Genomic DNA, 13746 nt, shown 5'->3' with positions numbered 1-13746 from the left:
ATATCATAAACACATTTGCTGACATTTTCTTATCAGTAAAAACTGCTTTGACAGATTTAATAATTACGAATAAATATACACAGACCTTAATTTTGAGACATAAAGAGAGTTTTATTTCATTTCAGTTCCACAATTCACCTTCGGTGTGCATAGATGAACTGCTAAAGCGTGATAATTGTATAACTCGGAGTGCAGGAACAAATGTATAAGTGACCTAGACTTTTCATTCAAGGTGAGACACAGCACCATGTTATAAAGAGACATATACTGACTTGTAGTGGGACTTACGAAGATATTATGTCAATTGTTATGTTTGTATGAGATGCTCTAGCGAGCGTGAACCAACTGACTGGAATGTTAGCTAACATGTTAGCTCCTAGCTAGACCTGTTTGTGGTTAGCTGAGCTGTCAAACTTACAGGTCATGTTATACACATTGCTGTTGCACCCCGTTACAGTGTTTTGGTTAATGCTAACTAAGCTATTTGCTAATGGACTTTCACATTCACTGCTCATTTGCGATACCATCTCTAAATGCCACACTTAAGATTGGCAGCTTGTTAGTGAAAACAGCGCTAGAGCCACTTTCCTCTCGTGAGCTACAAAACAAAGACACCTGGACACTGCGTGTCGGTGTAAAAGGCTTTGCACTTAAATTTACGATAATGTGATTATGTTTGCAACTAGGCCATTTTATATTAAAACTGCAGCTGCTAACATTGACTGTAACATGTTCGTTATTGTCACCCAGTAGTCCTTTCTGCAGTGTCAGTGGGAGAAGTGCCTGACAATGACACTGCAACATCAGGAGCAACTTTGAGTTTGTGTCGCTACATTTGAACATTTACCGTTTCGTTATGTCAAGGACTCAGTGGTGACTGCAGCTTTTGCCTGTTCTGTTTACATGTATGTGACAGCAACCTCCATGAACAACTTGAATGACCCCCCCAGATGGAACATCCAACCAGACCCTAGAGGAAGGGGGGCGGGGGCCGGTGATGGGAACCAATGGAACTACGCCCTGCTGGTCCCCATGCTGGGACTGGCTGCATTTCGTAAGTTACACAAGACATGTGTTTGTGAATACAGACAGTTTTTTTTTAAGTTGTGCTAATTTTTGTTTCAAGGTCCTGCCAATATCATGTTAACTTTTCAGACCCGTCAAACTTGGGAGACAAGCAGGTACATGCACTATGTAGACAAAAGTATTGGGATGGGGATGTGTTTCAGGTGTTGGGCTTGGTCCCTTATGTCCAGTGAAGGGAAATCTTAATGCTTCAGCATACCAAGACATTTTGGACAATGCTATGCTTCCAACTTTGTGGTAACAGTTTGGGGAAAGTCCTTTTCTATTCCAGCATGACTGTGCCCCAGTGCACTAAGTAATCTCCATAAAGACACGGTTTAATGAGTTTGTTGTGGATGAACATGACTGGCCCACACAGAGGCCTGACCTCAACCCCATCAAACACCTTTGGGATGAACTGGAACAGAGATTGTGAGTCAGGGGTTTTGGTCCAACATCAGTGTCTGACCTCACAAATGTTCTACTGCGTGAATGGGCAGAAACACTCCAAAATCTTGTGGAAAGCCTCCCGGTAGAGTGGAAGCTGTAATAGCTGCAAAGCTGTCTGTGTGTTTAGAATGCAATGTTATTAAACTCCCTGTTGATGTAATGTCACATGTCCCAATACTTTTGTCTGTATATAAAATTAAACATCTTCCCAGTCACTGTCTTATTTCCCACTATGCTTTCAGGTTGGATCTGGACCAAGGAGTCTCAGAGGGAAATCCAGAAGGTCAAAGCCCAATATGAAAAAGATGTGTCCACAATAAAAAGTGAGATGGAGGCACGGTACCGGGAGACACTGACAGAGCAGCACAGGGCAGTAGCTACACTAGAGCTGGCGCTGGAGAAGGAGAGACAGAGGGTCAGAGGCTACAGGCAGGCTCTGGTCTCCCAGAGCCAGCAGCTGATGGAGGAACGGAAACAGTTACAGCAGGTAAAATCTGGCAGTCCCAGTTGGACTCTCCATTTCTGCTTTTGTGCATGGTTCTCTTCTACTGCTTAACCTAACTGTCATCTCCCTTACAAGGAGCGTGAGGCATTGGAGGGAGAGAAGCAAAGGCTGGTAAAGTCTGGCGCTGCAGGGGCTGTGCTGCACCAAGCCCTGGAACGAGAGAACAACTGGTATAATCGAGCTACTACCACTCTGAAGGAGCTAGAGGGTCAGCTCGTGGAACGCCAGAACGTCTATTGTTCCCCCCTCCAACCTCGAGACCAGCGGCTAGAGATGGAGAAGAACATGCTTCTTAAGGTCGTCAGAGAACCAATTGGGGCAGAACTGGATCTAGAGTCTGATCTGAAGGATATTTTCAAGAGAGATAAGTACTGTGCAGACCTACTAAACATGGACAAGAGGAAGAATGGAAGCCTCATGTGGGTGTACCTCAGGTACTGGCAGCTGCAGGTCACTGTCCAGAAACACAAGAGAGCTGAAGAAGCCATATTAGGAGAGAAAATCCAGTCTTACACAAAGTGACAAAAGACAAACTCAAGCTGGTGTTTTTCATTTGACTCTGAAGAATGTTGAAAGTGTTTGGATCAGGAATAGAAAATGCATGTGTTTTTTGCTCCTTGTAGTTCTCTTTATTTTATAGTGATGTTATGGAAACACACAGGAGGCAGTCTCAACAAGATAATGGTCAACCTCTCAAAGTTCCTCCCTTAATCTCTGTCATCCCTTTGTCTGTTCTGCAGCATGCCAAAATACAAGATTACTATAAATTCAGACGCCCCAGTTAACACACATTAGTTTTAAATTAATTGCGTGAAAACACATAAAGATGAAATTGCACTGAAGTCATACAGTCCTGTTGGATATGGATATGAACTTGGAAAAATTGGAAAATTCTGTCAGAATATTTGTAACAATTCTCATTCTCTGAGTGTCATGAATTACTGCCAGGTGCATTTATTGAATTTATGCCTTCTAATAACTGTTCCTAATTTGATGTAATACGACATACGCATCTTTAGGGAAAATGTCACAATAACAAGAGAAACTGCCATGGTGAACAGAAAAGCTGGGAATCATGAACACATTGTCAAGAGTATTTTCTCCAACAATGTTTTGATGAAAGAGTCAGTGAAGTCTTTATGTGGAATGTGTTTTTCATACACTAATATGAGGACAAACTCTCTGCACGAGATATTTATTGTATTATCCGTGTGACTTGGTTTGTTTATACCAACACACACCAACGCATTCTGTCCATAACATTATGGGGTTTTCCTTCCATCTCTGACATCTCTCTGTGCACTCTGGTCTGTGTTGCTATTTATGGTACATAGCCTAAAGCCAATAAAACAGCGTATCAGCTTCTGACCACTGGTTTTGTGTTTCTACTCTTCAGTGCAGGTTTGTGGGACCCTTTTAACAATAATCAACAATTGTTAAAAACACTTTCCTGTGGGATCAGTAAAGTTCTTATCTTATAATAGAAACAGGATGCTGAGGTTCTTTTGAATCCAAATGAGGGAACAGAGCTCAAAGTAGTCCTCAGTACTACAGCACCTTACCACAGTATTGCAACAACAGCAGTCAAACGCCAACTTTTTTCATCATACCACACCCCTGTAATGAAAGGGTTAACAAAAGCTGTAGCGTTTTCTGTTTTCACCATAACTTGGCGAATATGTGCTGGATATAATACGGTAAATTCAAATGTGCTGACCGAAACCATTCTGTGAAATCCTCTGAATAAATCTTTGATGAAAGAAATTCCTGTCCAGGCTGTTCTTGTATTCTCCTGAGAATCTCAAAAGTACTGCTAGATTTACCAAAATATAACATCATCTTACTGACGGGCCCTTGATTTGTATGCTGTAGAATGATCATTTATTTCAAGTGAAAGCTCAAAATGCAGATGTTAAAAAACAATATGCAACAGGAATAGACAGAAACAAAGGACTCATTACAAAATTACCGATCCTAACACAGTGCAAAGTAAGTGGATGTGTTTTCTCCGGCAGGAAAACAGGAGACAAAATGAGGTTCCAGACGCTGTTTCATGAAACTTTATTAGGCATGGAGACCCCTGACAAAAGTGTAATCTCTTCCTGGAAGGCTGAATATCCTATAATCGTTGTAAAGATTCTGTGTCAGAATGTGGTCATATCTATAAAACTGTATATCATCACACAAATCTACTACTGCAATACCCTCCACGTCCTCGCTTCACTCCCTCCTCTGCAGCCGATGAGAGATTTCCCTCGGTGACGACATCAGACTCGAGGCTCTGAAATTCACTCTGGCTGGCTTCCTGACGTCCTGGCTTATGGTAGTCACTTCCTGTTTATCCGCTTCATTATTTCCTTTCCTCAGTACAACTGGCTGTTGTTCTGTACACCCAAAGGTGCTGATGCGATGTCGATCCCTGCTGGTGTTGAAGAAGGGTAGCTGGTGCTTTGTCATGGCTTTGCTGTCTCTGCCCAGCCTCAGTGTCTGGCTGGGACTCCTCTGGACCATGAAGTGGACCACCTGTTGCTCCTTGTAACTCTCTCTGCGAAGGCTGTCTACCTCTGACAGTGTCAGCCTGGAACACATTACACACTCGCCAGATTAGGGCTGTCAGCTTTTCACTACACGCTAATCATGGCCAAAAGAGTTCACAATAATGGCAGTATGGCGCTATCTAGAGACAATTTGAACAACAACAAAATTTTCCATTGGTCAAATCCATGTTTAACTTTGTTTACTGTGTGTCTCTGTCTTTTTTGGAAAATTAATAATATCCAAAATACAAGTGTAGGAAAGAGGAGAGAGAGAGTCTGTAACCATAACTAACAATTACACTTAATGAGTGAATGAAAAGGCAACCAAATGAACCCTCAAAAGAACTACAAGGCCCAACATCTGCGCTGGATTATTTACACAATATTATCATATTGTCTGTGACACACTAAAGTGGTGCTGTGACCATCTGCTTATAGATTTAAAGGTACATCCACACTGAAAGACTCAAGAAGAAAACTGCTGCACTGCTGCTCCTCGTTAGTTGAAACTTTGAACACATTACATTTGAAAGGTTTTTCATTTAGCCGTCACAGGCAGCATACCTGCAGTGACATCACTAATCAGGATGAGGTCATTAAGTTCAGTTTGCCTGAAAGCTTCAACCCAAGCAAGGCAGTGCAGCAGCAGTTGTTTGCTGCATCGCTGTATTTCTCAGTCAAAGTAGAGCATGTCATGTGCTTACAGTAAAACATAATGAGACTACACGCTCTAACTTTGTCACAACACCATACTGAGTGCTACACAATCTACAAATACTTATACAAAGTTCACATTTCAGTTAAGAACAACCTACTTGTATTGCGGTCTTGTTTCAAGGACGAGGTCCAGCCAACATGCCTGATAGCTCTCCTTCTTCCACCGGTTGTCCTCCTGAAGATCACAGTAGGAGTTCACCAGGTAGCAACCTCCTCTGCTCACACAGTGCATGCTGTGATGGTCTCCACAAGGTCAGTTACTTCAGTTTAAAAAGCCACCATGTGCCAAGAAGACACACGTTCCCTTTCACTCGTGTCTGACTTGACTTGTGTGAAGCTCAGAGGAAATAGATAACAACAAGCTATCAGATAATCATATTGTCATCAATGTGTGTGTCTTGATGTGCACCAAGTAGTCTGAGATGAGTGTGTGTGTCAGGCAACGTCTTAAATGTCCAGTCTTGTTTCTATTTTTAGTCCTCTGCATCACTTTGTAGTGAATGTCCTCACTTCAGGCATCCTGAAGGTTGGTTTTCATTTGAAAATGAACTTTAGCTCTTTCCATGACACAAGTCGACCACATAAATCCAGATGAATTTTGAATGTAAATCCCTGCTCATGTCATTTTTTGAATGTACAGTACTTGTCTTGCATTATTTACCTGTAGATAAGAGAAATCATGTTAAAAATTAAACAAACAATATTAACTTATGAAGATTTTCCAGAAGAATTTGGAGTGTTTCTGTGGTAATGTGTGCCCAGTATGCCCATGTAGTAGAACATTTGTGAGGTCAGACACTGATGTTGGACCGAAAGGCCTGGCTCACAATGTCTGTTCCAGTTCATCCCAAAGGTGTTTGATGGAGTTGAGATCAGGACTCTGTGCGGGTCCATCAAGTTCTTCCACACCAAACTCATCCAGCCATGTCTTTGTGGAGCTTACTTTGTGCACTGGGGCACGGTCATGCTGGAATAGAAAGAGTCTTCCCCAAACTGTTATTACAAAGTTGAAAGCATAGCATTGTCCAAAATGTCTTGGTATGCTAAGCATTAAGATTTCCCTTCCCTTCAGACGATTTTCCCCTACTCTTCAGATGTCTCTCACACCACGTCACAGGAAGAAACAGCTGAGAGCAATCAGATCACTGACTGACATTCATAATCCAGTTCATTAATCCATCATCAGCTCTATCGCCAAAATAATGTCCACAACTGCAAAAAGCTTTTTTAGTTCTGTCACCACTGACACTGTGCATCTGTTCTGCAAATGGTTTACCTCCCTGTGAATGTGGGCTATAATGAGACAGAGTGACGGAAAGTGAGACAGCAGATGTTCTTCTGGTATCATTTTATTTCATTTACGATGGATGGCTGCGAAAAAAGATTGAGACGCAATTAAAAGACCTTGCTGGATTTACACTTAATGTTTACTGGCACAGATAAACATAGCAGGATTTGAGCTGTGGCATTGTGCAATAGAAAGCTTTCCAGACCTCTGAAACTGAAAAAACTCATGTGATGGCAGAAACTGTTTTCTACATTACATTTCTGTTGTGTATCATTACTGTCTGCAGACAACAGTTGGACCTCCATCAGTGAATTGTTTGCTACTTCAGTGCTTTGTGAGTATTTGAAGCTCCTTGATGGAATATCACTTTAAACTCTGGTTACTTGTGCTGTCATGGGGACACTGGCAACACCCACCTTCATCAAACTGTGGGGGTGAAATTGAATCAGAGGGCGTACGATGGCGTGACTGAGGCAATGGAAGGTATGCAAGGAGTCTGTTCCAGCAACATAAGAGTAGGCAATTAATGTGTTATTTAATATGAGCAGGGATATTACAGTGATTCTAGTATTCATTTACAAACAGTCATCACTTGTTATCTATCAATTACAGTTTTTAGATTAAAAGAAGTGAAACCTTAAGAAATCTGATTCCATGTTGCTTCTCCATCTTTGACGTTCTGAGATGAAACCACTCGCCAATAAATAGATTGTGTCCATCTTCCATCCAAATTTCATCCATTTTACGGTTGGAATTAAACCACTCAGGATTAATCAGAGGGTGACAAAACTTGTAGTCTTAATAAAAGGTGCAGGCTAACACTCGTAATCCTCCTGTATCATGCTAATAGCACTGGAGCAGAGTTTTATTTATTCAAATATTCAAGTACCACATATTGAATTCTTTCAGTTGAAAATGTGTCAAACTTGTTCTGAAAAAAAAAAAAAGTTCGAACAATGACTAAAACTAAACCAAGATGTTCGATGCCAAAAACGCCAAAATCTTTGAACTTTTTCCAACCACACCTTGTTGTTATAGTACAGCATGCTCACAGAGATACGGGAAAATGGATGTCTGAAGTGCCAGTATTTAGCAAGACTCCTGGTATCAGTGCTGACCAAACAATACTTTCATGGGATTTGTTTGTAGAAACAAAACTGATTCACGAACCTCTTTCACTTACAGAATGACAGACTGGACAAAATGTTTACTATATCAACTAAAGCATCAGTCTGTATCCAACCAGATCTGTGCTGGTCTGAGGGTATATTTCATTAATATCTCAGCATCATTAGCTGAACCAGGCAGGCCTCTTCCTGGCCCGCTCCACAATCCGCCTGTCTTTGTCCTGCTGGCTTGGCGTCTCACCCTCATACAGGACAACAGTCTCCACAGTCGGGGCCCTCAGTGGGCCGCCTTCCATTTCTTCTATCTGTTGCCGAATCAGAGCTGTCTCCTTGCACACCTTAGCATAACAGAAGCCACACAAGCTATGTTTCTGCTTCAAGTGGCCACACTCCAGACACGGCTCAATGTTGTTCTGAGAGAAGGAGACAGAGAGTGGAGACTGAGGGTCGAACAGTGTTATGAAACCACTATTTCTAAATAACTTCTGGCATATCTTTGGCAATTTCTTGCTATTTTTTGGCCAATAAACCAACGCTGTTATATGTGTGATCAGTTTGTTAACTGGCCTGCCTCTAGTGAAAGTATTGTCATTTATTCTTCCTGGTTCTGGTGCAAGATGTTCCTTTATTACTGAAGGTTACCAGGGTCACATACTATTTTAAAATATGTCAATCAGTCTTGTACACTAAAGAAATAAAAAACATTAATTTTTTTCTTTCTTCACATTCCAATTCCAATGTCTGAATATTTTTAATAATTAAAAGTTCATTGGTCTTTGAAAGGGTGTACTTATTCATGAAGACTTAGAATGACAATAATATACTTTATTTCAGTTATTTCTGGGCCAATATATCACCCAACTAAAGTAGCTAGTGTGACTACTCTAAGTTAGACCAAAACATAGGCATGGTTGGGTATTGGTGCGAAAGGATCCAGGGCTGGCACTAATTATTGTACCTTCACTTTTAGCAGCTTGTTGTCAGCCCTCCTCCTGGTGCGGTTGACCTCTATAGTACGTCTCTTCTTGGGTGCTGCCATCCACAAGATGCTGCCTAGGAGGCCAGGGGGCTGCTGTGGGCTCTGCTGCTCTTCCAGCTCATCCTCCTTGTCGAGCTGAGGAAGGAGGCTGGGGCCATTCACTGCCAGTGCTGGAGCTGCACACAGGAAAACCATTGTCTCTGTCTTATCAATGCTTCCCCAGTCAGTCAGTACAACATCAACAGATAAAAGATGCTAATATAGAGACAGCCGAGGGACGATGGCAACCAAAGACAGGTGGCTGGCAAAGGCAGTCAGTTCAAACGTTGGATTAACTCAAACTGAAATAACAACAGAGAGAGAATATATGTGTGACGGGAACAGAGCTTGTTGCCATGATTAGCAGCGACGTTAGTTGTGGTCCTGAGCTACAGTCAGTAAACTCACCCAGCTGTCTGTCCAGTCCCGCTGCCTGCAGAAGTCTTCTTTCAATGTGTAGCAAAGAATATCTGAGACTATGCACTAAAGCGGCTAAATTCATCATTTTTGTCACCACGCTTTCCTTCCTTTCAACATGTCACTCACGGTCACCGAGATTCTGTGCGTCATCAAACCGCGACATCACACTGTACTTCTTCTGCTCAATCTCCATCGGACACGACGACTTTAGACGACTTACTACCATCTAGTGGCCACGAGTCCTATCTGCACTATTGAGTGTTAATTAATTTAACAAAAAGTTTTTACGCCTTCCAAGTTAATTCTTCAAACCAAATCTGTCCTCTGTTAGCTCTCAGACTTTGTCATGATAGTAAGAACTAAATACAGTTTTTGCCTTGTTGTCTCGTACTGGTTACACTTAAATAGCTATATGCTATAGATTATAGCTATATGCTATAGATCTTGCTTGGTCAGTTTTGAATTATTTTTGAGGTTTATCATTTAAACTGATGAAGTTGACAGGTGACGTATATAAGTATCACCAGATTACTGTAACTGTCTAGCATTGGTGCAAATAATTGATCATTCAAAATGTTATATCATTCTCCGGTCTTAAACTATTTTAAACAATCGGAATTTAAACAGATTATGCGTAGTTTCAACTTCTAAAGACACAGAAAAGCTCCAGGGAGACCTTTTGCTTTTAAAATATTGCTTGGTTTATGGGTCTAATGACAGGACCTGGTTTTGAGTTTTGTCACTGGTGGTGGCAGTATACGCACCTTTTACGTAGATTTGGAAGTCTCCAGTCAACACAGAGCAGAAGAAGAAGAACAAGATGGCGGAACGAGGATACAGTTTTTCTCTCACCACATTTAGGTAAACTTTGTCAAAATTGTCACGAAATTCGTAATGGGCATCTGAACTTGGAGCCTGTAGAGGTTGTTGTTGAATTAAGATTCGATAGACTTTACGCACGGTTTTGCATTTTGATGGGAATATTAGGTTTTAGGGGCCGTAGTGTAGTTGGTGCACTGTCATTGCCGGGTTTTAATGAATCGGCTAACGTTAACAGCATGTCGAGTAACAGGTTTTAAATTAAATAGATGAGACAGGGTGTTCCTTCTGTTGTCGATAAAATTAAGGCGCCAAATTGTTTCATTTTTGATCTTATGACAGAATAGATCGAAACTGGTCAGTTTTCATGCTGATATTCCACATACTAGGTTAGCTAAATTAGCTCAGATGAGTCAGTTGTTTTAGCCTTTGCTTTCGGTTTCGTCTTATCCCATTTTCAAAGCACAGCAGTTATTGTATTTACATGTCGTTTAATTTATTTTCCTTTGTACAGCATATTAAAGCAGCACCATGTTTTCCTTCCCGCAGCCCTTCGGGTAAACTGGTCCAGATTGAATATGCTCTGGCAGCTGTAGCAGCCGGAGCCCCCTCAGTGGGCATCAAAGGTATGGAGTCCTGGAAATGTGGAGCATATGAAACTGTTTGGTTTGGATCAAAAGTGAGCCACGGGCCTTTTAAGACTAGAAAGAAAATAATAATAATAAATTAAATGATTTTAAGTAAGCTTTTCATATCTTTATTAAAAAGGTTCTTATTTAAAAATGATAACGAATTAAATGCTTTTAATTAAGAAGCTTTTTAATGAACATATGAAAACACATTAATTTGATGTCTGATTTTCAGAACATGCATCAAGTATAAGGTTAAATTACACTTATTCCTAAAGTGTAAATGAATTCAGAAATATTTTCTATGTAAAAAAAAAAAAAAAAAAGATCAGCAGTCTGGATTTGTGAAGACGTTAATGGTGATGTTCTCTTTGGTTTTCAGCTTCCAATGGAGTTGTCCTGGCAACTGAGAAGAAACAAAAGTCCATCCTGTATGATGAGCAGAGTGTCCACAAAGTGGAGCCTATCACTAAACACATAGGCATGGTCTACAGCGGCATGGGACCTGACTACAGGTGGGGATTCTTTGTGAACAGTGAACAGAATGCCTGCAGATTGTTTCTTTTATAACTTTAAAACAGGAATTGTCTTTTTCCAAAGTCTGGAGTTTAAACACAACACAACACAGAATGAACTACTGACTTGGCCTGTAACTATAAATTAAAAATACATTTTGAGCATTTTTGATAATTGAAATCACAAAACATAAACTTGTGATATTTGTGGGTATCAATAATTTCTTACACGCCTGCTACTTCCATATCTTGTGTGCAAAAGACTGTGTGTGTGTGTGCGCACACGCTTAACTGACTGCCGAACATCTTGTTCACGGATAAATGAATAAATTGTGTCATTCTTACAGGGTTTTGGTGCGACGAGCCCGGAAACTGGCACAACAGTACTACCTGGTTTACCAAGAGCCAATCCCCACAGGCCAGCTAGTCCAGAGAGTGGCTTCTGTTATGCAAGAATACACACAATCTGGGTGGGTACACACAATGATGCACTAATACACATGCTGCTCCTAGACACATTACACTTATATTTCAAAGGTAAGATATATTCACTAATAATTTCTAAATTTAATCTGTCTTCTTTTTTTTTTTTCTACAGTGGAGTGCGTCCGTTCGGCGTTTCATTGCTGATAGCTGGATGGGATGAAGACCACCCCTACCTGTTCCAGTCAGACCCCTCTGTATGTTATTTTACTAACTTTTGTATTTGCTGCAAAACACTATGTACTTGAAGTTATCTGCTCTTTCAGATTTAAAGTTTAATAATTATTTTATTAATATTGTTTCATTATTTAAAGAATCCTAGATGGCCTAGTAACAAATTAATTGTACATTATTTGGTTAGGCACTGTTACCCTTTTATGTCCTTTCTCAAAGTATTGTCATCCGCTCTGGAATGTGCTCAACATTTATTCCAGTCGCTGTCAGTATGCAGTGACTTGATAATGATTTTTTTTTTTTTTTTTTTGTAATTTGATCAGAAGCTGAACTTTTTGCTGGCTTTTCATTTTTCTATTTCTGAATGTCAGGGTGCATATTTTGCATGGAAAGCCACAGCCATGGGCAAGAACTATGTTAATGGAAAAACATTCCTTGAAAAAAGGTAAGTTTTTACAGTTAAAGGCATTTTTCTATGACACATGGAATAAAATAATATTTGGGTATGAAATTTATAGAAGGTAGATTTTTTTTATCTTCGGGTTGAGCTTGGTACTAACACAATTGTATTTGACTTTTGGTGGCCAGCCTCCCATAGCAGGACACACACTGCGGTATCTAAACGATCAACGTATTTGTTGTGGTCTGTTTTAGAGATATGATTTATTCAAATTTGTGAATGTTGTTTCATTATTGGTGTGCATTTTGAGTCGGAATTGTAACAAATGATAGCCTTGCATTTCTGATAAGCATGAAAAACAAAGAAAATAAATTATTATTAAACAACTTCAGTTGAAAGTATGTTTTGTTTTGTTCTCCAGGTATAATAATGATCTGGAATTGGAAGATGCCATCCACACAGCCATCTTGACACTGAAGGTATGGACTTTGTCTTCAGCAGTACTGTGGTCCTTTTTTTTGATCAGTCATTCACGCTCCTTCCATCTTTGTGTTTCAGGAGAGCTTTGAGGGTCAGATGACAGAGGAGAACATTGAGGTGGGAATCTGCAATGAAGCCGGCTTCAAAAGACTCACCCCAGCGGAGGTGAAAGACTACCTGGCAGCCATTGTGTGAACACACCCTCCAATGATGACTGGGCTTTCAGGCTCCATTTCAAGACAAAGGCATAACAGCACAGTAGCCAACAGTCTCATAACACGTTTTTGTAAGCCACAGTTCATTGTGTTTTGGTCAAACATAAGAACATGAAACACGAAAGGATGACGGCCACAACTTCATTACATTCAAGATTATGAATATAAGCTGGCAGAATCAGACTGCCTCTTTGGAACTGCACCAGGACCTATTTTCTCTTTCTGTGTGTGCTAATGTGGCTCCCACTCACAACTGTATTGTCCAAACTCCATCACTGGCTTTGAAATGATGACCTCAAGTTATTACATCACTAATTGGCTTTGTTGTCAAACACATATCCTGGTGCTGTGAAATGTGACGGTTGCCTACTGTGCATATAAAAAGGAATGTGGACTCTGATGAGTGAAATCTCAACTTCCATTGAATTCTTCATTTTTCTACATCTACATCATTACTGTTGCAAAGGCCACACTGCCAAGCGTGGTTGTTTATTCAGTGTTCTGCCTGCACCCATTGTGAAAAATGGTCTGTGATTGCAGAAAAAAAATCAGATGTAACAAGGTTATTAGAGACCTTGTAGCACTAAATTTGTATCCCTCAAACATACAAGGACTAGTGGAAAGGAGAATGCAATAGAAAGCCTTGAGATTTTACTATCAGGATCAAGTTGCCTGTAGGGCAGTTTTACAGTGTACTCCTTTTTTCAGGCACTAACAATTCGAGAGTTTGTATTTTTTCTTCTGGTATCTGTCATTTATTCAAATAAAAGATGATGAGTTGATGTTGACTCCGCGTTTTGAATTACTATGCCATTGTTTAGAGGGGGTTAGAGAGGGCTGTTTAAGGCAATTTATAAAATTAATTATTAATTAAATGATTTATTAAATGTGTAAAGTAAAACTA

General features: G+C 40.3%; 4 protein-coding genes across 4 annotated transcripts; 2 read left to right on the top strand and 2 right to left on the bottom strand.

Annotated features, from left to right (window-relative positions):
- The first annotated feature begins 91 nt into the window (after window positions 1–91).
- On the top strand, window positions 92–3388 carry ccdc127a (coiled-coil domain containing 127a). Its single transcript, XM_046399606.1, has 4 exons — window positions 92–232; window positions 917–1054; window positions 1758–2002; window positions 2096–3388. Exons 2-4 carry the CDS (start codon window positions 925–927, stop codon window positions 2540–2542), a joined length of 822 nt encoding a protein of 273 aa, XP_046255562.1. The 5' UTR covers window positions 92–232; window positions 917–924; the 3' UTR covers window positions 2543–3388.
- Window positions 3389–3530: 142 nt separating this feature from the next.
- zmp:0000000930 (telethonin) lies at window positions 3531–6083 on the bottom strand. The gene is made up of 2 exons (XM_046399607.1): window positions 5373–6083; window positions 3531–4598 (listed from the first exon to the last, which is right to left on the bottom strand). Exons 1-2 carry the CDS (start codon window positions 5504–5506, stop codon window positions 4241–4243), a joined length of 492 nt encoding a protein of 163 aa, XP_046255563.1. The 5' UTR covers window positions 5507–6083; the 3' UTR covers window positions 3531–4240.
- Window positions 6084–6605: 522 nt separating this feature from the next.
- Window positions 6606–9296, bottom strand: mrpl32 (mitochondrial ribosomal protein L32). Its single transcript, XM_046400152.1, has 3 exons — window positions 9116–9296; window positions 8648–8844; window positions 6606–8102 (listed from the first exon to the last, which is right to left on the bottom strand). Exons 1-3 carry the CDS (start codon window positions 9210–9212, stop codon window positions 7854–7856), a joined length of 543 nt encoding a protein of 180 aa, XP_046256108.1. The 5' UTR covers window positions 9213–9296; the 3' UTR covers window positions 6606–7853.
- Window positions 9297–9836: 540 nt separating this feature from the next.
- Window positions 9837–13624, top strand: psma2a (proteasome 20S subunit alpha 2a). The gene is made up of 8 exons (XM_046400151.1): window positions 9837–9988; window positions 10496–10572; window positions 10958–11090; window positions 11438–11560; window positions 11689–11770; window positions 12119–12192; window positions 12569–12626; window positions 12706–13624. The coding sequence occupies exons 1-8, from the start codon at window positions 9948–9950 to the stop codon at window positions 12820–12822; spliced, it is 705 nt and encodes a 234-aa protein (XP_046256107.1). The 5' UTR covers window positions 9837–9947; the 3' UTR covers window positions 12823–13624.
- Window positions 13625–13746: the final 122 nt, after the last annotated feature.

The sequence above is a fragment of the Scatophagus argus genome, chromosome 9, assembly GCF_020382885.2.
Source record: "Scatophagus argus isolate fScaArg1 chromosome 9, fScaArg1.pri, whole genome shotgun sequence".
Taxonomy (NCBI): Eukaryota; Metazoa; Chordata; class Actinopteri; family Scatophagidae; genus Scatophagus; species Scatophagus argus.
This window is presented reverse-complemented; position numbering and strand designations above follow the sequence as displayed.